At 32.9% G+C, this 22,232-nt stretch overlaps 1 protein-coding gene across 1 annotated transcript; it reads right to left on the reverse strand.

Annotated features, from left to right (window-relative positions):
* On the reverse strand, positions 1,583–16,372 carry LOC109344932 (AP-1 complex subunit gamma-2-like). Its single transcript, XM_019583655.1, has 18 exons — positions 16,215–16,372; positions 15,397–15,699; positions 15,131–15,272; positions 13,397–13,570; positions 12,397–12,576; positions 11,186–11,340; positions 9,404–9,494; positions 6,767–6,930; positions 6,214–6,268; positions 5,675–5,797; positions 5,506–5,601; positions 4,915–5,042; positions 4,187–4,291; positions 3,828–4,084; positions 3,099–3,362; positions 2,834–3,009; positions 2,277–2,381; positions 1,583–1,999 (listed from the first exon to the last, which is right to left on the reverse strand). Exons 1-18 carry the CDS (start codon positions 16,244–16,246, stop codon positions 1,904–1,906), a joined length of 2,646 nt encoding a protein of 881 aa, XP_019439200.1. The 5' UTR covers positions 16,247–16,372; the 3' UTR covers positions 1,583–1,903.

The following is a 22,232-nucleotide window of genomic DNA, read 5'->3' on the forward strand; positions in this document are numbered from 1 at the left end:
TAAAGGTAAATAACTAATGGTCATTAAAGAATATTGGAAAACCATCAATATAAAATGATAGTAAGTAGGTTTTTTTCTTGATAATTTCATAAACAAAAGCTATAGGGTGATCACTAAGTGGACCCATAGTATTTTTGTTAGAAACAGAAAAATAAAAAAGAATGGAATGTGTGCTTGTTTTGTGTATTGTTGTGAATGGAGATATGCATCAAGAAAGTTATGACAAATTCTACTAACCTCATTACAAAGTCTCAAAATCCCAAAGAAAACATTTGTTTCACTCAACTCTTTAAGTGTAAAGCCCTTGCAAGTGCTCTCTTGCTATATTCCATAACCACATCTTCTTTAATTAGTCACCATTTCAGAAAGAGAAAGAGAAGCCAATGGTGGTATATTCCATAACCACATCTTCTTTTATTGCATAATAATTGCAAAGTAAAATCAAATAGAAACCAAACAGAGTAGACAATTAAAAAAGAAAAGTGTAATAACTTGGCTTTGGTATAATATCACAGTCCTTATATTTATGAAATTATTCTCATTCCAAAACTTTTGATGTTTAAGTATATACATTTATATTTTCTTATTATGTATATACATTTATATTTTGCCATATTATATATATATATATATATATGTATTATTCCTTAACCAACAAGGCGTTGGTCTAGTGGTATAAGACTTCATTGGATCTCCAAGATCGATGGTTCTATTCTTGGGAGAAATAATTGTTAGAAGAAACAACTACGAAACCCTAAAATGAATTAGTTTCTTATTCAAAAAAAGTAAGGGGACCATTAGCAGTATCAAAAATATATATGTACTATTTCTTTTGTATTTTATATGTAAATATGTACTATGCATATTTTGTATTCTATATTATATTTATATTTTATATGTATTGTTCCATTTGTATGATTGTTTATTATGATAATAAACATATTTGTATGTAAAATATATATTATTTATTTTGTATTAAGTGTATATAAATTTGTAAATAATTTTTAAAATTTGTTTAGAGCAGCACACAAGCCGGTCTTGCTCATGTCTAGGGTGCGCATCACGAGTTTGTTTGGCTAAAAAAAATTAAAAGTTAATACATTTTGAATTGAATTTATTCTACTTCAATAGTTTTTATTTGATATAAATCAAGAGTATTCCCACCTTATAGATAAGAAACTAATATCTTTCATAGTGCATAACTTCCCTCAATAAGTTTCATTCATATAAATCAAACTACCCTTTAGCCTAATTTAATATCTAGGGATCCACACTATCTCACCAACACCTGATTGATATTCTATTTGAGTGACATATGACAATCAATTTTATCTCTTTAACAATATAGTAACGAGGCATAGAAATTTTAAGTTCATTAATCATAAGAAGTGGCATATGAGTAGAGTGGCTATGGGTTCAGAATAAATCCAAAATTCAGGATTTATATATTATATACACTCATAGATGTTTAAGGGTTACATTTCATATTTTTTGTGAAAAAAATGTTACATAAAACATAATAGACTATAGCTATTGCCTAAAATATACATATGAGATATCAAATGCATTCAACACCAAAGCCTTAAAACAGCAAGCACCTCAAATTCTATATGAAAGAATACCATGTGCCTCAAAAGGCAAAAATTGATTTTGGACATTTTCATACAAGAATATTTTGTACTAATGTACATAAACAACCCTAATGAAGAAAAATTAATTTGTAAAGCAAAGATGTGAAGACACTAAAAATACCTCAAATACGACCAAAATGTGGTCCCAATTGCTTGAACCATTTCAACCTTAGTTGAAAAAATGAAACATGAAAACTGCACCAATGCTTATCAAGTACAAAAAAACAAAGATATTCCCTGTAATTACCATTATGAGCACTGGCCAGTTGGCTTCATAAATCACGTGGAAAATTACTGATTTGTCCTTCTTCTAGTGTATCCTTGCCATTTATCTTGTACGCTATCCTTATGCGCATGACAAGAGATTTCTGAAAAAAGTATTAGTTTCTTAGCCATAAAGTGTACTTAAAAAAAGGACGGTCAAATGCATGATGCTCCCACTTAGTGGGGTATAGGGAGAGAAGATGCACATACTTACTCCTGCAAGTGGTGAAGTTGTTTCCAAGATTTGAACCCGTAACCTCATAATCACTAAGTAACAACCTCACCGTCACTCTCAAGGCACTTACAAACATAAATCATAAATGAGGCACATGGTAGAAGACAAATATTTAGAGTAAAAGTTAACTAACAAAGAAAACCAACCTTCCCATATTGGCTATTAGTAACTCTCATACTTTGTGTGATGGACCCATTTCCACTAGTAGGGAGAGTGTTGCTGCTAGCTGGATCTAACTGCAACTGAAGAAACTGAATCAAAATAACAAAAAAAGTAAGAATTAGATGATGAAAAAAGGTAATAATGCAGTTAAATTTTGTTGTTGAAATTCCGATAGCAACATGCAAACAGTTATACTTCTCATGAACTCAAAATGTAAATGACCAAAAGTTGGGACAACTGAATAGACAAATATAATGAAAATCATTCAGTTTTAACATTTGCTAACAAATGCTGTTGCTAGATCTCTTAAGAAAAGTAATAGCCTAAAGTTATGGTCTCTTAATACATTTCAAAATTCAAACAAAGGAATGAGAAGATATTTTTCAACAGCGATTAAAAAGCATGGAACCTCAACTTAACACAATTTAATCAAGATCAAAATACTACTGAAATCAACAGAGTTAAATTATATGTTAAAGACTCCAATTAAGATGATCATAGAAGTAAAATAGAAAACTTAACAGCATACTCACTATCATACCTTTGGAACTGCTGCCTGAAAAACAAAATCTGTATATACATTAGAGGACAAATTCGTAAAGGTAGCCTGGATATTTGTCGTTTGTGAGTTTCCTGTCTGTTTTGAGAAATCGAACATCAACCTCAAGAAGCTGCTCTCGAATGCAGTTATAGATGGATAAACAGGTCCATTGTTTTCTATACAAGGCAGTAGAAGGATGGGGAATTAGTACTTAGATTAAACTCCAATGAATTTTGTTTCCCAATTGTTAAACATAATTTACAACCTGCTGGTGGACTGGTGGGAAGAGGATCCAATGAATCCATCATAGGAGCAGCTCCACCATTTGAAGTTCCTCTTGAAGAGAGTGAAAGCGATGAGAGATCATCTAATGGTGAATCTGAAGGTTTTTTAGTTGTATCGGGGGATAATACGTCTATCATAGATGAGTTGTTTTGTACAGAAGGCGATTGAGTAGGTGACGAAGGTGATCCAATGGACAAAAGATCCAAAAGAGCATCTGTGCCACTTTTTGAGGTTTGACTAGCACCTAAAATGCAAAGTAAATGTCAGATGTAATATAAATATGTAAATGGAAATATTCACCATCATGTGCTGTATGTTGCTATGGGAATGCAAGGTCCATTGTATATTCTAATTTGCACTTCATAAATTACTTCTAACTTCAATGCAACTAAACCAATGAAACAAAGTACTCTTACAGAACAATCCTAAATTCTTTCTATAACCGTTAATATCATTTGCATCATAAAAACCGATTTAGGCATACAATGATTCAAAACATATATACACCTTCATGAATAGAGCTAATTACTTTTGCATTTATAGAATAAAAAGGATGACCCAATGCACGAGTAAGATCTAAAGAGAGTAGATGTACGCGTTATTTCCAGTTTTGTATTTATAGAATAAGTAAACATATGGACATTATTAGATAAAAAATAACTTGTTATTCAGCATTATGATATTTATGTGATACACCACAAACACTAACCAGACTGTTGTGAAGGCTTCGACAAATCAACTCCGAGAAGGTCCTGAATAAGATCACCACCAGAAGAGCTTGGTGCAGGAGCTTCATCTGAACTTAGATCGAGCAGATCTAGAAGAGGAGCCGAAGGTTTGGCTATTCCATTTGGAAGACCAACTGAAGGCCCTGATTGAATTGAAGCTGCATCTGGAAGAGACCCAGCCCTCCTGCCAACGAAAGTTGCCTCATTCAAAACTGGCATCCTGTCTACAAGTGTCGACCTGCATGATGACAAACATTTTCTCATCGCCATTCATCTAATCAGAATGTTGTAGAAATTCAAGCTATTGAAATAACATAATAGGCAAATTGGTTAAGCTTACCTAATACTTTGATGCTTTGCAATAATCGAATTGAATTCTATAGATCTTTGCTGCAATTCTAGTACAAGGTTCCCTTTGTACTGAGTTATTGTTTCCCTGATCCTCCTATATAAAAAATCAAAATAGAATAAAATTTTGTGACAAATATACAAATACAAGATGATACAAGCTCAATAATAGGTAAAAATGTATTTGGTGCATGAAAGGGACAAAGAGACATAGATAAAGAAAGATCAATGATTTGTTATTCAGATTAAATAGAGGATTGTTCATATATAAAAACATTCATGTTTCTTCATCCAACAGCTTAAGCTTTTGGAATAGTTGGTTCTCGACTTGGTACCAGAGCCCCTATGACCAAGTAGTCAGGAGTTCGATCATTGCCATCTCAGTTCTTCTAAACAAATAAAAGAAGTTAAATTCAGCATAAGGTATGGTAGAGCTGTGCATAGTCTCTACTACAAGCCAAAAGGGTTATTGCATGATTATTGTGTGAGGGGGAGTGTTAAAACCATTCATTTGGTTTCACCCAACAACTTAAGCGTTTGGGAAAGTTGGTTCTTGACTAGGATTAAGCAGGTTACATGAGATTTAAACTATCCCCAGCCAGCTCTGTGGGGCTTATACAATATATTACATTCCTCTAAAACCAAGGAAGGAAAGAAGAAATAAATCCATTTTAAGGTATGATAATGTCATGGACATATACAAACAATTCCAGATCATACTCTGATAAAGAAGGGAAATGTGAGGATAGCTTCAAAAGGGCAACCAAAGCCATTGCTTTTGTGGTAAGATCCGATGCATGGCGTTTGATAGCAATCTCAACAACATCCAAAGCATCTAACTCAGTCACCTGCTCGGATGAAATAAATAAAGAATAAAAAACTATTCAAAAACTATATGCAAATGATAAAGACTGAAATGAAAGACGAGATTGGTATATTCATTTCAATAGTGCATGAGTATATGGGAAAGAACCAGGTAATTCATTTCAACAATGCGCAAGCAGTGCCATGACTTAGGGTTTTATTTCTTTCTTGACATCATAACCCATCATCTAAATAGAAGCTATGAAAACAACAACCAAGCCTAAATCACACTAGGTGGGATTGGCATAATTGTTTATAAATAGAAGCTACCCAAATCAAAATAAAGAATCCTCAACGGAAATGGTACCACAAACAATTTTTCTTAATTGTTTTTGATGAAATTGTTAAATTATTGCTTGTGTTGTGGTCAACTGATTTTACCATTTTCATGGAACTTTAGAAACAGTAGAAGATTATGCATAAAATATCAAGAAACCATTCACTCACTGTTATCGGATCTTCTATGTCAAGGACTCCAACATTATTGATTAACAGGTCACCATATTCTCCAATGCACCACAATGCAACACAAACAAGGGTTTCCTGATGAAAAATATTCATCAATAATATTCATCAATGCTATTATGGATAAATTTTGTGAAAGCAGAAGAGGCACCTGTTCAGCTGACGTTCGAAATGCCTTGTATAATGCTCTTACTGTATATCCATGAAGCTCAGAAGCATTGCTTATCACAACGATTAAGGCATACCATACTTCATCTTTTACGAAATTTCCAGCCTACTAACATAACATAAATATGAATACTAGCACTTAATTTATAATCAATTAAAGGGCTCACTCAATATGCAGATCAGCACCAAGACAGTAATCACAATACACCAAATTTATCCAGTGACCAGTGATGATTTGTTGCAGATAATAGAAGGAGCATGGTTCTTGTCAAAGTCAAACATAAAGTGATAAATAGACACAAATATGTAGTAACTTTGTACATTGACACATCGGAAAGGAAATCATGAAATGATAATAAATAGTTATACACATGTAGGAAAAACAAAATAAGCTGTCATAGCAATCATTTTTCCTCGGATGTAAATGTAGAGATGAGAACAACTGAACCAGTATGCATCAGGATTTGTGATTTCCCTAGGAGATTCTAATTGGCAAAGAAAGCTTTTTTGGAAGATATATACCTCAGACAGAACCTTAAGCATCTGATCAATGTACCAGATCTTCTCTGGGGAAAACCTGAAGCACAAAGTAAGTAAATACTAATCAACCAAACACATTCTATAGATTCAATTAAAAATAAATCAATAAAATAACTCTCTAATTACTAGTCTAAACTAAGAAGGGAACAGGCATAAGGCCCATGTAAAATGGGTAAAATGGCTTCAATTTTTTTTTTACCAAAGAAAAGAAAGAAGATGAAGAACAGCAGCAATATCTAGCATCTACAATCTAAAATTTACTGCAAACATGAAAAACAGTTTAGGAAGTTTCTTAAAGAAATAATCATTTATGATAATAGTATATGTTCCTGTGACAAATCAAACCATCTTATATTAATAATATTGAATAGTGAAAAAAGAAAGAAATGAAAATAAATTGCATACCAAAATTTTATATAAGCAGGCAATTATTGCTTACTACCCCCACCCCAGAAAACAAGAAAAACAATACAATTGATAAAAATAAGCCATATGCACTCAAAAAGGAATGCCATTGAGAACCTCTATGACTCACTTTGAAACTATTGAGCAAATTTTGGCTGTAAGGTCCTCCTTAAAATCTTGATCACTGACTTGCAGATAATCTACTAGCTCTTTCGTTAAGGGCTTCACATTAGTTTCATTCACCAGAACATAAACAAGTTCAAGGGCTCTTTTCCGAATTGAAGCGTCAGGGTCCTGAACCAAAAAAGTCAAGTCACTAACTTCAAGTTATAATGTAAAACTAAACACATCTTTGTCCTTACTCCTTTGCTAAAGAATAGTAGGATTATTACTTATTATGTTATTTGTCTTAAGTTAATGGACTTGGGCTGGTACTAGTGGTGTTTGTACCACTCAGCTTTCTCCAGCATTGCCGTTTAAGTCAGTTTAGGTGAGTTTTCAGTATGTTTGGGGTCATTTCCTTTGAGTCCAGTGCCATTTTTGCACTCCTTCAATTTTATTGAGACCTGAAAGTGTTATTTAGTGTTTTCTAGACTCTTTGGTTGCTGATGTGCTGAGTGGGTCTTGGTTTCTGATTTCGGAAGTTTTGAAGTATAACATTCTAAGAATTGTTCAAGATGGCAGAATTCTATGATGTCTAGTTGCAGGATTTATTTCATGCCCATAGATTCAGAAGTTGCAGATCCTGTATATTGTATTGCACTTCTATGTTGGCATGACGGCTGGCCATGGCTATGTCACTTATATTTTTAAAGAAGGTTATGAATACGTTTTGAAGCTTAAATTGTTGTCCTACCTTGGTTCTATTTTCTTCTTTGCGACTTTCTTGGTGCACCATGAGTTCAGAGAAAGGGCTCCCCAATTGGATGCAAGCCGCCGTCAATGTGGGGCCACTTTAGATTCTCACTGGTGATGGAATTGCAACTTTGGAAGAAGGAAATTTCCAATTTGAGCATTGCTTGGATGATTCAGCAGCATCCTGTGGTTTAAGATTCTCAGAACAACGAAGCTCATCATCGTTGACTGCATTTGGGAGGCTGATGGTCCCAAATGTGGCTGCAACTGGACTTGATAAGTTCATGCAGATGGTGTGTGATAGCATTTGGTTGGTGGAAACAGTGTAATTGTTGATTGTAGTTCTGTCTAATTTGGTTGCTAGTCTGCCTATGATTGGTTCTGATTCAGGCTTTGGAATAATTTTGTGTGGTTTATGTCATTTAGAGTTATTTTTTGTCAAAGGATTGTGGATTGAAAGACTTTCGACACCACCACTGAAGGACCCCATTGGCAATAATGTGTGAAATGATATCAGAGATCCAGTTGGAGGTCATTTAGGGGCGAAGCTAGAGGGTTTTATTAAGGCAGCCAAAGAAAAACAATACTTTATTAGTCTAACCTGGCTTAAATATATTTTTAATCCTTATAAAGTATAGTGAGTTTGACTTTGGTTCTCATAAAAAAAATGCTTTTATATCCTTTAAAAGTTTGAAATACGTACTTATCGTCCCCAATGTTAAGTTTTGCAGTTAAGTGACAGTGTGAGTGACGGAAGACCACAACTGCCACATACATGACATATGATAATAGAGACTAAAAATAAAAAATCAAACTTTATAAGGACTAAAAACAAAGAATAGTTACATTGAGGACCAAAGTTACTAATTTCCATATTTGCATGGATGCAAAACCATTTTTTACAAGGAAACATATTTAAGTACTAATTCTGATATGTTATCAGCCAATTATGCATGACCATATATGTGACTTTTAATGTAGTTATTTCAAGAGTCAATCACTCTTAATAACGCAACAATGCATGTTTGGTTGATAGTGTAAAAGATCTTTTTATCAACAGTGGATTACAATTAATCCGCACTTTAATTAAGGGGCTCTCAGTTAAAGAATTTATATTTTCCACAAAAAAGTTAACTGTAAAGTTGATTTAAAAAATTTCGGGTAGCCATAGCCAGGAGTCTCCACTAAATTCATTGTTGGGTGTTATGAAAACTGAGCGGCTGAATCAATGTTTTAGAGACCCAGTTGAAGCCTATTGTATATAGAAAATAAATGTATTGCTGGTTGGTCTCATACTCAACTGAATGTTTTGGAGACCCAATTGGAGGTAATTGCTGGGTGGTATTGCTGCATTGTACTCGACTCTGTTTTGAAGACTTTGCAAGTGGAGAAGGTCACTGAGGAGAAATGTCTAATACTCTAAAACTATCTACTTGCTTGGGATGCGTGCTGATGAGTAGCAAGGAGTTGCATGCCGAAAATGTTGCCAAGGCTTTTGTCATTCAGGGGGACAGGGGAGTACTAATTTCCTTATCTCTTAGTTGAGATCAGCAGGATTTAAAATATTGGTGGTGTTCTGTGTTTTCAGTTGATGGGTTTGCTACTTGTAACAAGCTTAAGTATAGAAAGCTTAAGCTCGAGGGGAGTGTTAGATAATTGAATGGCCATTAATTATTAGGTTATCTCATTCTTAGTGGTTTTGTGTGGTAGTAGTGGTGTTAGCACTTGACCTAAGTACCTAACTTTTGGTATAAATAGGGTATTTGGATTGTGTTTTCCATGAAGTTATCTTACGGATCATATTTGTAATCTTAAAAAGTTGCAGTCAAGATCTATCTTCACATTCTTCCTTACCTTATATTCTTCAACATTATTGAATAAGAGACAAGGACAAAGGCCACACAATTAATACCTTCACACATTCTAGAATTGTTGCACGATGCCTCTGCACTGCCTGAGCGTCAATAGTAACACCCCGCATCAGCATGTTTAATGCCACATATCTGCAGGGAGAAGACGCGATGATTAATTCACTTCAATAATGAATATAGCTTTTGCAATGCATAAGATTACAAATTTTAATATAAAATTACAAAACATATAAATAATGAGAATCAGGCCTGGAGAACAAAGGAGAAGGGGATTGTTTCATTAGACTTGAAAAATACTAAAAGTAGAAGAAAGGACAAGGATTTCACGTATGTATCCATCACCAAGAGTTTAAATTCCAAGTTGCTTTTAAAATTCAAGTTGAAGAATTCCATGTTATAAGTGAAACCTGGTATAGAACAATAAGCATCACATGAAAGTGGCTCACCTTTTTTGCAAATATTCCTAACCTAACATGTAAGATATTATCAATGATTATCCATGATAATCATACCATATAGGCCAGAAGAGAAATGGTACACGAGCAAATTCCAGGTTAGCACACAAAGGTTTGACAGTTTTAGGTACCATTACCTAACAACAGCCATAGATGCAACATTTATCACACTATACATATAGATTTTGTTAAGGTTCCATCTCAAAACCAATTGGCAATGAGAGAAGTAGCTCAACAAGTATTTAAACTACACCCAAGACAATGAGGCATGCAATATAAGACTTACTTCCCAACAGTGTTTTATATTGCGGTCACGGTTACTCCAATTGCAGTCATTATGGTGTAAATTATTTTGTGGGTAAAAAAATATTTTTAATATCAATGCGGTTTGATGTGGCCAGATGCAGCCGCATCGTTGTGATTCGGTGTCACATTGCAATTGCGGTTCCAGCGGTCACTACAACTGCAAAATTGCGGCCACATCATGTGATGCGGTTTGCAATTTGATTCACTGCTTCCCAACATCCTTCTCCATAGAAACATGTCGAACCAGGCTATGGGATTACCTTTGATCCAAGACAAAAAGCATTTTTTGACCAATGACAATCGAAGAGAGGTTGGGTTCTGCCTCTGATATTATGTCAAGGTTCTATCTGAAAACCCATCGGCAATAAGAGGAGTAGTTCAACAGGTATTTAAACCACTCTCAACACAATATGGTAGGAAATGGATCCTCTCCAGTACTGGAGAGTCCAGTGCTGGATAGGATGATGACATGTGGCCAAAAAAATAATTTAACGACTATGATTACATGTTATTTTCTATTAAAAATAAATAAAAACTCTTTAAAAAATTCTCAACCTCATATTCCAGTACTGGTTTCTCCAATACTGGAGAGGAGTTGAACTCAATATGGTATGCAATGTAGGACTTACTTCCCACACATTTCTAAAAAGACAGCCAGATGTTTAATAGCTTCTTACAAATATGATTTTAACAATAAGAACAATACAAAATTCAGAGCCACAAAGTACACTAAATGGCTGTATCGGCTAACTAATCCACCTCCAGACCGGCTATGTTGCAATGAAGCATAGGTCATGGTTATATACATCGATTTCTAATGATTCTTTCTTATTCTGTTTCCATATTTTAGCTTCTAGCAAAAACGTTTTTAGCAAACGAGGAAAGCAAACACAATTTTATTTTACACAAATTGTGTTTGTGAAAAACGTTCTGAAGAATCATTTTTTCAAAGCCTAAACAAATGGGTCTCAGTGCATTTTTTCTCTCTCTGGATTTTAGAAGTTTATTTTATGCAGTTTTCTCAGTTCTTTTATCAAGGAAAACCGATGTCCAGAATAGTACCTGATATTGTTGTCACGGTTTGACAAGAACCTTCCTAGGATATTGATAGCAAGCACACGTAAGCCACCATTATCTTCAATTCTCATTATTGTTTGAACACACTCATATAAAATGGCATTCCCAGCAACTTTATTAGACTCAGTCTTTGTAGCTACCTAAAAGAAATAGCAACTTAAAAAAATTTAACAACCATACATTTCAAAGAACATGTTCTCTGATCTGATCATAAGTAATAGTAAATACAATTCATCAACTCATTTGGTGTAAAATTTATCTTCCCCTTGATTGCACTTCCCCTTCTCTGAAAAACTTTCTTTGTCAATAAGAAAAAAAAGCAACTTTTCTCAAATTAAAGCTTTCAATATGCTTGTTCAGTTTCTTTTGGCAGACATGGTTTGATCAAAATGTATACAACAACCAAGCCTTTATTCTCTCAAATTAAAACAATATTCTCTCAAATTAAAACTTTCATGGGTGAACGACATCATAATGCTCTATCATAAATCATGTTCATTGACAAATCATTGATCTCTAAGTCTTTCATACTCATTTCACCTATGGTTTTTCTTGGTCTCCCTCTTACTCTAGCAATTGGATTAGCCTTCATTTGATCTACTCTCCTTATGGGGCTTCTACCGGTCTCCTCCACACATGTCCAAATCACCTAAGGCACGATTCTAACATCTTTTCTACAATAGGAGTTACTCCAATCTTCTCCCTAATGTAGTCATTTCTAATTCTATCTTGTCTAGTATGTCCACTCATCCAACGCAATATTCTCATCTCTGCTACATGGAGTCTATTGTCATTTTGATATTTTATAGCCCAACATTCAATCACATATAACATTGCAAGTCTTATACTGGTGTAGTAAAACTTCTCCATAAACTTGAGTGATACTTTTTTATCACAAATAATACCTTAATCACTTTGTCATTTCATCCAACCCGCTTGAATTCTATGGTTCATATCTCCGTCAATTTTATCATCCTCTTGAATGATTAATCCTATGTATCTAAATCTAGTAACTTTTGATATGATATGATCATCAATATTTGATCAAAATGCATACAAGTGGAAAATATGATTTTCAACAAAACATGACCACCACCAACAATTCAGAAAATGGCAAACAATTTGATCATGGCATTGGCAGCATGAGAATCATAACATCATAATACCATGAAATGGACAATGTGCACACAACTGACCTGGGCAAGTATGTCATTCATAGAGTCACTAGCATCAACATCACCTTCACCCAATACTCGCAACAGTCTCAGTAATCTGATCTGGAGAAAAGGGTCTGTGATGCCAGAAATATCATAGTCTGGTGAATAAGGACTGTTTGCTAGATCCTTAAGAGCTCTGACCATACTCTCTGTGCATTTCTACAATAAATGTTCAAATAAATTTTTGCGACAAAAATCTGAGTACATTCTATTCTCATTTTGCAAACAAGTTTTTTGCATAAAAACACGCTGAGGTGAAACATAGCATCACCAAATTGCATACACACCCTTATTTAGATTCCTGTAAATAATTACATTTTATTTACATGAAGCTGGCTTGCTTGCGAAGACTATAGTGTGGTGCCATGCTTGTAGAAAGTATATGCTAGTCATATGAAAGTGTGTCTACAAACCCCATTATACCAGCTCAAACACAGAAAAATTAGACTAAATCGAATTCAAGTTTTCAAGACAAGCTAGACTTTGATATTGAAATTCTGGATGCTTCTCTCATTGCTAATGAGATGGTGGTTGCCATTAAAACCCAGAGGGAACAAGGTCTTCCCTAAGTTAGACTTTTAGAAAGCTTACAGTCGTGTTCTCAGGTTTTTGTGGAAAAGGGTCTTGGAAAGGGAAGGGTATATGTCTAGCTGAAGAAAATGGATTTGAGGGTATTTATCCTCTTCTAGTTTTGCAGTGATTATGAATTGAAAATCTAAATCTAGGTTGAGGGTCAACATGGGTGAGCAAGATGGAACCTTAACAAAATGTATTGTGTCATTATTCGGGACTTTTTAACTCGGTAACCCCAACAAGACTGCATTCATTTGTAAGTGAGTTTAGATACTACAACACATAATGATTTTGTCATACTGTGTATAGTAGATAAAACTATTTCAGTTTCAGTTAATACAACAAGTAATTCTGAAGAGAATATACTTGGTTAGAGATGACAGTTATAAGAAAGATGTAAAAGCACCTTTTTAATATGTTCCAGAGCTTCTGTATTAATTTTACACAGAGCTGTACAAAGCTGAACCCCAGTGATCAAAACTCCGTGATGCTTCTCCTTAAGTAAGGCAGTAGCAGGATTGACAAAATTTTCTGCCAAGTCTGGAACTTTATTTATGATTCTGATAGAGCATAGTGCTGCCTATGTAACCACCATGAAGATAGTCATTTTACCAGAATAACCAATAATAACTCAAACAATTAACAGGAAAGGTTTTCGCAATAACTCAACATAAATTACATGTTTACAATTTTTAGCAAATGGCAGACTATTAGAATTTAAGAGTGGTCTCTGTCCAAGTCATAGGAGAGTGAACTTAATCTTGTTTATCAATGGGTTAAGTGAACAATTATATAAGTGAGTTTGACATTGACTCAAAACCTTAAGGCAATGGTCTATGGTCTTTCCAATAATAAGTCTTAATTCTATTCAATGGAGACTTTTATTCCCAATAAAGAGAAAAGCAGACTTCAACTCAAAGTAATGAAAAGGGGAGAAACATAATACAAAAACCAAGTCTTAGTTTTACTAAGTGGGGTTGGATACATGAATTGATGACATCATAGTATTCTATCACAAATCATGTTTATTGACAAAGCATTGATCTCTAAATCTTTCCTAATTGTTTTGTTATGGGTTGATCTACTATATTTACGGGGGCTTCCAAGTATCTACTCAATACATGTCTAAACCACCTAAGATGCGATTCTACTATATTTTCTTAAATAGGAGCTACCTCAATTGTCTTCCTAGTGTTCGTTTTTAATCCTATCTTGTCTAGTTTGTCCGCTATTCCAATGCAACATTCTTATATCTACTATATTTAGTTTATTCTCTTATTGACATTTTGCCCCAACATCCGGTCCTATATAATATTTAAGAGAGGATCCACTAACTCCAGGAGTAATTTAAAAAAACCTACTCCACATCTTAGCCATCTATTCTATGAAAAACTAATGGTTCAAATGTACTAACTAATTCAAATCACGTGAACCATTAGATTTTCATAGAATTGATGAATAAGATGTGGAGTAGGTTTTTTAACTTACTTTTTGAGTAAATGAATCCCCTCCCTTTATATTTTGGGTCTCATAATTGTGCGATAAAATTAGGAGAGAAACAGTATTAATAAATAAAGTCCTACTGCACATCAATGAAAAAAGATTATAAGACCTACCTTTCGTGTTCAATGACAAAACTCTCAAACTATGTTTGGTATCATAAGATCTTTAATGATAATAAAACATCAGAGCCCTCACTATGTACGGTCAGCTATATAGATCAATCAATGCTATTGGGTTGGCTTTATCAGAAACCAAAGTTTCCGTAAATCTACCAAGAGCTAAAGCAATGTCTTTTACAGCAGTTTCCCTTAATTGTCTTATCTTAGTTTTTTAGATTTTTCTCTACCCCACTAATTTGGACTACTTTCCATTTGATCAATTTCTCTCAATGGAGCCTCTATTGACCTTCTTCACACAAGACTAAACCATCTAAAGAGGGTTTCTATTATCTTCTAACCAATAGGTGCCACTCCTCATATTACTTCTATAATGCCAAAAAATCTGTGTATTACAGGGCACCATAAGGTAAGCATTAATGATGTTAAAGAATGAAAGCAGACTCCCTCGTTGGGTACCACAACATAAATCTTCATAGTTGATAGGATAACACACATGACTCAATTAATGAAAACATCACCTTCTTCCGAATATTTGGATCTCGAAATTGCAGCAATCTCTCAACCTCTGGTGCAAGATCACGAGCCATTTCTGCTGAACAAATGTTTCCTAAAGCACAAAGAGCAAGTCCTACTATATACTGGTTTGTGTGATTAAGATCTCTATAACTCAGTTAAGGTTGCAATATCCCATCATTAATATTGTTCCTTCACATATTCATAAAATGAAATCTAAAAATTGAGGAATACAAAAAACAAATGAAAACATTGACTTGAAACTGGATACTGTTTCAAAGAATTGGTGACCAACATTAGAACTTCTTGTCTTTCATCAACAAGCAACATAAGGCCAAGGTAACCAATTCTCTTCTCTGGAAATCCAGGAGTCGCTATCAACTTGAGGCATTCCATTTGACCAAAATGTGTCGGGTAGCCAAGCATGTGGATGAACATTAGCTTAGCCAGATTCCGATGGCTATAGTCTTGATCATTCTCATTGATTGAAGCACGAATGGCAGCACATTCTTTTCTTACCACGGCACGTTCTTCTGCGGCAGTTTTAGAAGCACGTATAGCACGGATCATGTCCCTACAAAGGGGGATATGAACTACACAGTTAAAAGATACTTATAATAATTAAACTAGAATATAGAAATAGGATAACACACATGACTCAATTAACATCTTTGCGAGAAAAACTAGCAATATGTTAACTATATGAGAAAGGAATAAAAATCCACTAACAAATACATAATTCTCTAATTCAACCAGCATAATGAATTCACCATACCATGTACCATATACCAAATTCGTCATAAAGAATGTCTCGTAAATAAAAGAGAAAACCGCAAACTGATAAATCATTTTCAAGTAAATTTCCCACAATGGCAATAAACACATTTTCAAGTAACAATGCATGTATCAATGGCAACACCATTTGAGTAAGATCGAAACCACACGATCTGATATGAAATTCAAACAGTAACATAGGATCTGAAATTAGCAATATGATAATAATATAATCCTATACTAATTGGGAATATATTAAGAAAAAATGAGGTTATTATGAATGTGGAATGAGAGAACATGAATTTCATTTTTTACCTGAGACGAGTGGGTGAAGAGAATGGATTCATTGAAAGAATGAGATCGAAATTGGTAACAACACAGATTTGGATCTGAAAAATTTACTGTATCAATATTTCAAATTAATGAACAAAGCTACATTTATGAATTTATGGTGTAATAAAAAACAGCATTCTTCTCCATCACTTTTCTTTACACTACAAGTTACATTATTACTTTTCATTTATTAATACTCAATAATCAAAAATGGTTCCAAAAATATATATATATACCGACCGATAGTATACGAGTTTTTTATATTGTCACTATTTCTGCACCATTTGTATCAAATCATTAACTCTTGAATAAAAAGTAACATAAATTAATTGTGAATAATTTCTTAAATTGATAATGCACTTAAACTCTATCATTCATATCATTTTTTGTTAGCACAAACAAAACTATTTGAAAAGATTAGCATAAGATTTTAAATGAAATTAGTAGGTTATTATCTTATTAAATACGGCTTATTGTCAAATCCAATGAATAAGTTTATTTTTTTTTTTCAATTGACTAGCTTATAAGTTATCTTATAACCTCATCAAGGTTGAGGAATGACAACGAGGCGGATCAAAATTGCTTTATGCTTACTCAATCCTAAACCTGAAATCCAAAACACGAAGTCGAACCCAAACCAGAACTCGGTGGAGTTGAAATTAACAATATCATCCCGAACCCAACAAGGAACCCGAAAAAAATAATTCAATGGTTTTTGCACTCACAATTGAATAATATTGTTGGATAACAAGGGCTCTAACACACTTAGAGGGTGTCAATATGTGTAGTGGTGTACGATTCAAACTTTTCGGGTTTGAAAGATATTTATTGATTTTCCCTGATTTAATCGATTAATGGCTTATTTAATCAATTAACAAAATTCTCCAATTAAACGATTATCTCCTAGCTTAATTGATTAACTCGGTGAATTTCTTGAATAATCTTTAGTTCTTTATACAAAGATATATGCAAAGATTAATATGTTTTTTCATGCATTTTAACAATTCAATTTATGTGATTTAATCATGCACATACAATTATACAACAATTATAATATGAGTTGAATTCAAGATAATCGAAATTGATAATTGCTTAAACGTAAATGAGTAGGGATAAGAGAAATTGAGACGCTCAATTTTATCTTAGTTCGATTGTCAGCCACTGCAATCTACATCCAATCCTCCTCTTTTAATATAAGAGATTTGCTTTCACTATGAAGAATTTGAATGTTCTTACAAACAATCTTCCATCTAGAACTTCTTGGACCTAACTTCTAATGGATAGTCTCACCACTACTAGCTTGGGATTTCTCCAAATTCTTCTCTTCTTCTATGGTGATACCTCACACCTTAAGAGATGAATTACATCTCGAATCGTTTTCTTGTGTACAATGAGTTTGCATATTTTCTTGTGCTAGTATACACACATTCAGAATATCTAAACCTTCTTGAAATATTTTACAATCTCAAAATATGATGATGTATGATTGCGGGATGCAAAGCTTCTTCGCAAACTTTTGATATGATGATAAATTCTTGAACATGTCTCTTCAAAGATTCATGAAAATTCTCTTATCTTGTGTCAAAGTATCTAACTGTCTTTTTTCCCAGAAAAAACTCTTGTTTGATCATGAAAATCGTTGCAAACACTCATGGAAATTGTTAGTTATTTAACCATTTGTTTCAATCAATTTTCTGTTATATTAATTCATTACATTGATACTTAATCGATTAATGTTCTATAAAAATCGAATTTTTCAAAACTAAAACTAACTTAATCGATTAACCATGAACTTAATCAATTAACGAGTTTCCCATCTTGCAAGGACTTCATCGATTAACTATGAACTTAATCGATTAATTGTTTTTGAAAAACAGTTAGTTAATATGCTATGGACCTCTAACATGATTTACTAATGTATGACGCATGATTTTGAAATGCCATAAATTTAACATTGTTTAATCCATCAAAATCATGATGTCGTGTATGAATGTTAATGCATCTAAACTCATGTATGAATGTTTATCTCATATGCGTCATAATCATCATTCTAATTTGTGATATTTTCATTTGGTTCATCTTACCTAGACTCTATCATTCAAAATATCTTAGGACCTAAGGAAATGAAAATTACTCTTAAGTTTTTGTTGATCCTCTTGACGCTTGAGCTTGAGCCTTCAATGTTGTTGTTGATTTAGCTTGTCCATATCCTCATGTTTTTTCTTCATCAAAATTATGCAATGCACACTTGCATTCATAATCTTCCTTTTTTTTATCATGACAAACCAATGTTGCATCTTGCTTTGATGACAATAAACTAATTTTGAGATTTGCTTGAGCTTTAAGATTTGCCCCCTCACTTTGTGCATTTGATTTATTTACATTGAGGAAGCTTGATAAATGTATCAAATTTACAAAACATAAACAACAATCTTTCTTCCCCTTTTGGCATAATCAAAAACCAATGTAAACATATTAGCCAAAAGTGAAGAAATAATGCAATTTTGTCTGGTCTTAATCAATTATACATGGTCTTAATCGATTAAGCATTTTCTGATTTCACTTGAAATTGCAATATTATTGGTCTTAATCGATTGAGCCTGTGATTAATCGATTAAGTGTTCAATATTTCTTGATTTTCGCTTGGAATTACATATAATATCCACAAATGTTTCAGCAAGGATATCAATGTCTTGATGAACAATTAGAATCATGATTATAAAAATATGATCAACGCAAAGTTTCAATTCATTTCATACATTGATCAAAATAGTCAAAAAAATAAAAACAATAGCACATTGAAACCAAAGGAAAAAGTACAATGAATCATAAGATACATAAACTTCAATGATCGAAATAACACACAACCTATGACATAACTAACTAGGATTATTTATTATCGCCCTAAGCTAGACTAGCCACTATGAGGTAGTTGTGGAAATCCGCCAAAGTTGAGAACATAAAGTTGAGGTGATCAAAATGAGCCTTGGTTGCTAGTTCTTATCGATGAAACTCTATCATAAGCCTTTCTTCCATAGCGTGTATATGATTATAAATGTGCTCATTTAGGCATTGTTTCATATCATCTAAGTGTGCCAAACCAAATGATGGTTCTTGAGGCATATTGGGAGCCTCACCAGGTTGTGGTTCTTGGTTTTGCTCAGCTCGATTGGCATCATCTTCTTCACCTGATTCAAAATTAAGAGATGTTTGATATACTTCTTGATACAATGACAGACTGTTGTATACATAAATGCTCATATTGTAGATTAGACTATCATCAATGAGATGCTCTATGGGAGTCACAACTATTATCTCCTTATTGCATGTGTTAACCCCATAATGCTCTATGACACATGAGATTAAGATCCCATAAGCAAGTAGTCTTGTGGAAGATGAATCGACGTCCGATATCGCTTTCAGAATTTCAACAGTTCAGTTGATCATTATGCTTTCCTTGACAACATACGTAAGCTTTAGATCATTGTAGGTTGGTTGAGCAAGGTTTGTGTTGCAATGAACCAAGATATAGGCAATAAGATAGTGTAAAAGCCTTTTTTCAATTGTCATTGACCAAACCTTTGTAAGCTCACCTTGGACATAGTAATGAGGTCCTCTTTGTGAATGCAAGTGTGCATGAAATGATTTTGATGAAGACAAAACTTAATGTTTATAAAGACAAAGTTCAAACAAGGACAAATCAACTACAACAACATGAAGACTCAAGTTCAAACTTCAAGAGGATCAACAAACACTAAAGAGTAATTTTTCATTTCATTAGGTCCTAAGATGCTTTAAATGTGTAGAGTCTAAGTTGGGCAAACCTAATGATAAATCTCACATATTAGAATGATGAATATGATTATTTTTATAAACGAGTTATATTAATTCTTAATGTAATTATATGAGTACCCTAGCCTTAAAAAATGTATACCATATAAGAGAACTTGTAAAATAATACCATATCACAAACTCTAAAAAAATTAATGAACTTTTCATTTTTAATAATATCAAAATTAACAATTTTTAAATAAGCAACTACATATTCATTCAAAATTTCAAACATTTACCTTAATTATGTATTTTTTTATACTCTAAAATTAAATAGACCTATAGTCAAGGAGATGTATATGCGTCTGGTATACTTTTTCTTAATAACTAGAAGTATACATGTGCGATTCGCATAGCTCGATTTGTTTGACACTGAAAAATGTATTTAATATTTATATTTAAATAAAAAATTCAAGTTTTAAGTTAAATAAAGTCATGTAATAATTTAAAAATAGAATATAAATATTATATTTGTATGAGTTGAAATAAAAAATAGACATGTAAGTCAAAATGATTACAATAAATCAAACTTTAGTTCATAATATGTTCAAAATATTTGTTTTTATTTTTACTACTATATATTTATTTTGTAATTTTACTTATTTTTATTTTCTAGTTAGTAACTATTTTTAATTAAATTTTTGTTTTAATAAATTAAAATTTTGTATCTTATTTTTAGATCATTATTTTTATTTTAAAACATTTGTTTTCTTATTTATATTTGAAAATTATATGTAAACATGGAATGTTTGGTAATTTTTCTAACTTTGAATCTCTTACACGTTACATAATTATGAAATAGTTATAATCATTAGTTTTTTAATTCAAATATAATTATTTCAATATTTTAAAATTTGAATAACATAAAAATAAATTAGTAACGTTTATCCGACGTAAATTCAACTTTTATTATTGCAAATGTCATAACTATGTAATCTCTAATCAAACATCAAATTCATCTACCATTATTGAATTACCATGAATTATTGATATGTGTGTATAAGTCTATTAATTACTCATGTAATATATCCTTACATTTGAATTAATATACATTATTTTGATATGTGTAATTACGTTGAAATTGAATTTATTGAAATTGCATCATCCCACCGTTACATAGATTAAGAAACATGTGTATTACTGAAATTGAATTTATCATAAATTATTGTCCCACCATTATTAAAATTGTATTTTATTTTAATGAATTAAGAAACTCGTGTATTACTTCATTATGCAACATTAAAACCTTAAACATAATTCTATATTCTCATTTTCAGATGCTTCTCTCTTGTAACTGAAAGTGCAAAGTGTCAAGAGTTGATGCAGGGGGAATTTGAGATGTCGATGATGGGTGAACTGACCTTCTTCCTTGGGCTTCAAATTAAACAAATGGAAAGTGGCATCTTCATTCATCAATCGAAGTATTGCAAAGAATTATTAAAAAAATTCGAAGAGAACTAGGAATTTTTGATGAAAAATATATTGATTAATAATGTGTAATTGCCTTGCATGACCTTTTTTCCTTGTATGCTCCATTATAAAATCTTGTTGAATGCTCATAATTCCTTGTATAATCCATGATTATGTGTATAAAAGTCTTTAAATATATGTGATTGATTAAAATGCATTTAACAATAAGTCTTGAAATCCCTACATGCTTTTAAAAACATCCAGAATGCTGTATCTGATGCACTTAATCGATTAAGTCAACTAGTTAATCAATTACCTGGGCAAACATTTTAAAACTTGTCATTTTTAACTCAGGTTAATCGATTAAGGGAAGCTGTTAATCGATTAACGACATCAATATATTAGAAATAAAAGCATTTCTGGGCATTTTTCAAAACCCCATTGATCCCCTTTCTCTCATACCTCAGAGGAACAAGTCCAACATCATCCCTAAGCTTTAACCTATCCTAAACCGAATCACCCCACTCCATTTCCACTCCATAAACCGGCTTCTTCATCCCTTATTTCCAAGAAATTTGTTTTCCCCAAATTGAAAACCCTACCCTAGGTTTCCCCCAATTCTTCCTCTAAACCTTCATCACGGTTCAGTTTCAATTGCAATGGAGAGAGGACGTGCTAAGAGAATCAAGACAATCGCGCAACGTCCGCCGCGTGCCCCAAAAGCTGTGCCATCTTAACAATCAAGGAAGGACTGCGGGG

The sequence above is a fragment of the Lupinus angustifolius genome, chromosome LG04, assembly GCF_001865875.1.
Source record: "Lupinus angustifolius cultivar Tanjil chromosome LG04, LupAngTanjil_v1.0, whole genome shotgun sequence".
Classification (NCBI taxonomy): Eukaryota; Viridiplantae; Streptophyta; class Magnoliopsida; order Fabales; family Fabaceae; genus Lupinus; species Lupinus angustifolius.

What these genes read in the sequence shown, in the direction of transcription:
- LOC109344932 (XM_019583655.1), bottom strand. Translation starts at nt 16,246, where the DNA reads ATGAATCCATTCTCTTCACCCACTCGTCTCAG. An exon ending in ATCCAAATATTCGGAAGAAG is followed by an intron (nt 13,571 to 15,130) that starts GTGATGTTTTCA and finishes GTGGTTACATAG; the next exon opens with GCAGCACTATGCTCTATCAG. An exon ending in GCAAAGCATCAAAGTATTAG is followed by an intron (nt 4,085 to 4,186) that starts GTAAGCTTAACC and finishes GTCATCATGCAG; the next exon opens with GTCGACACTTGTAGACAGGA.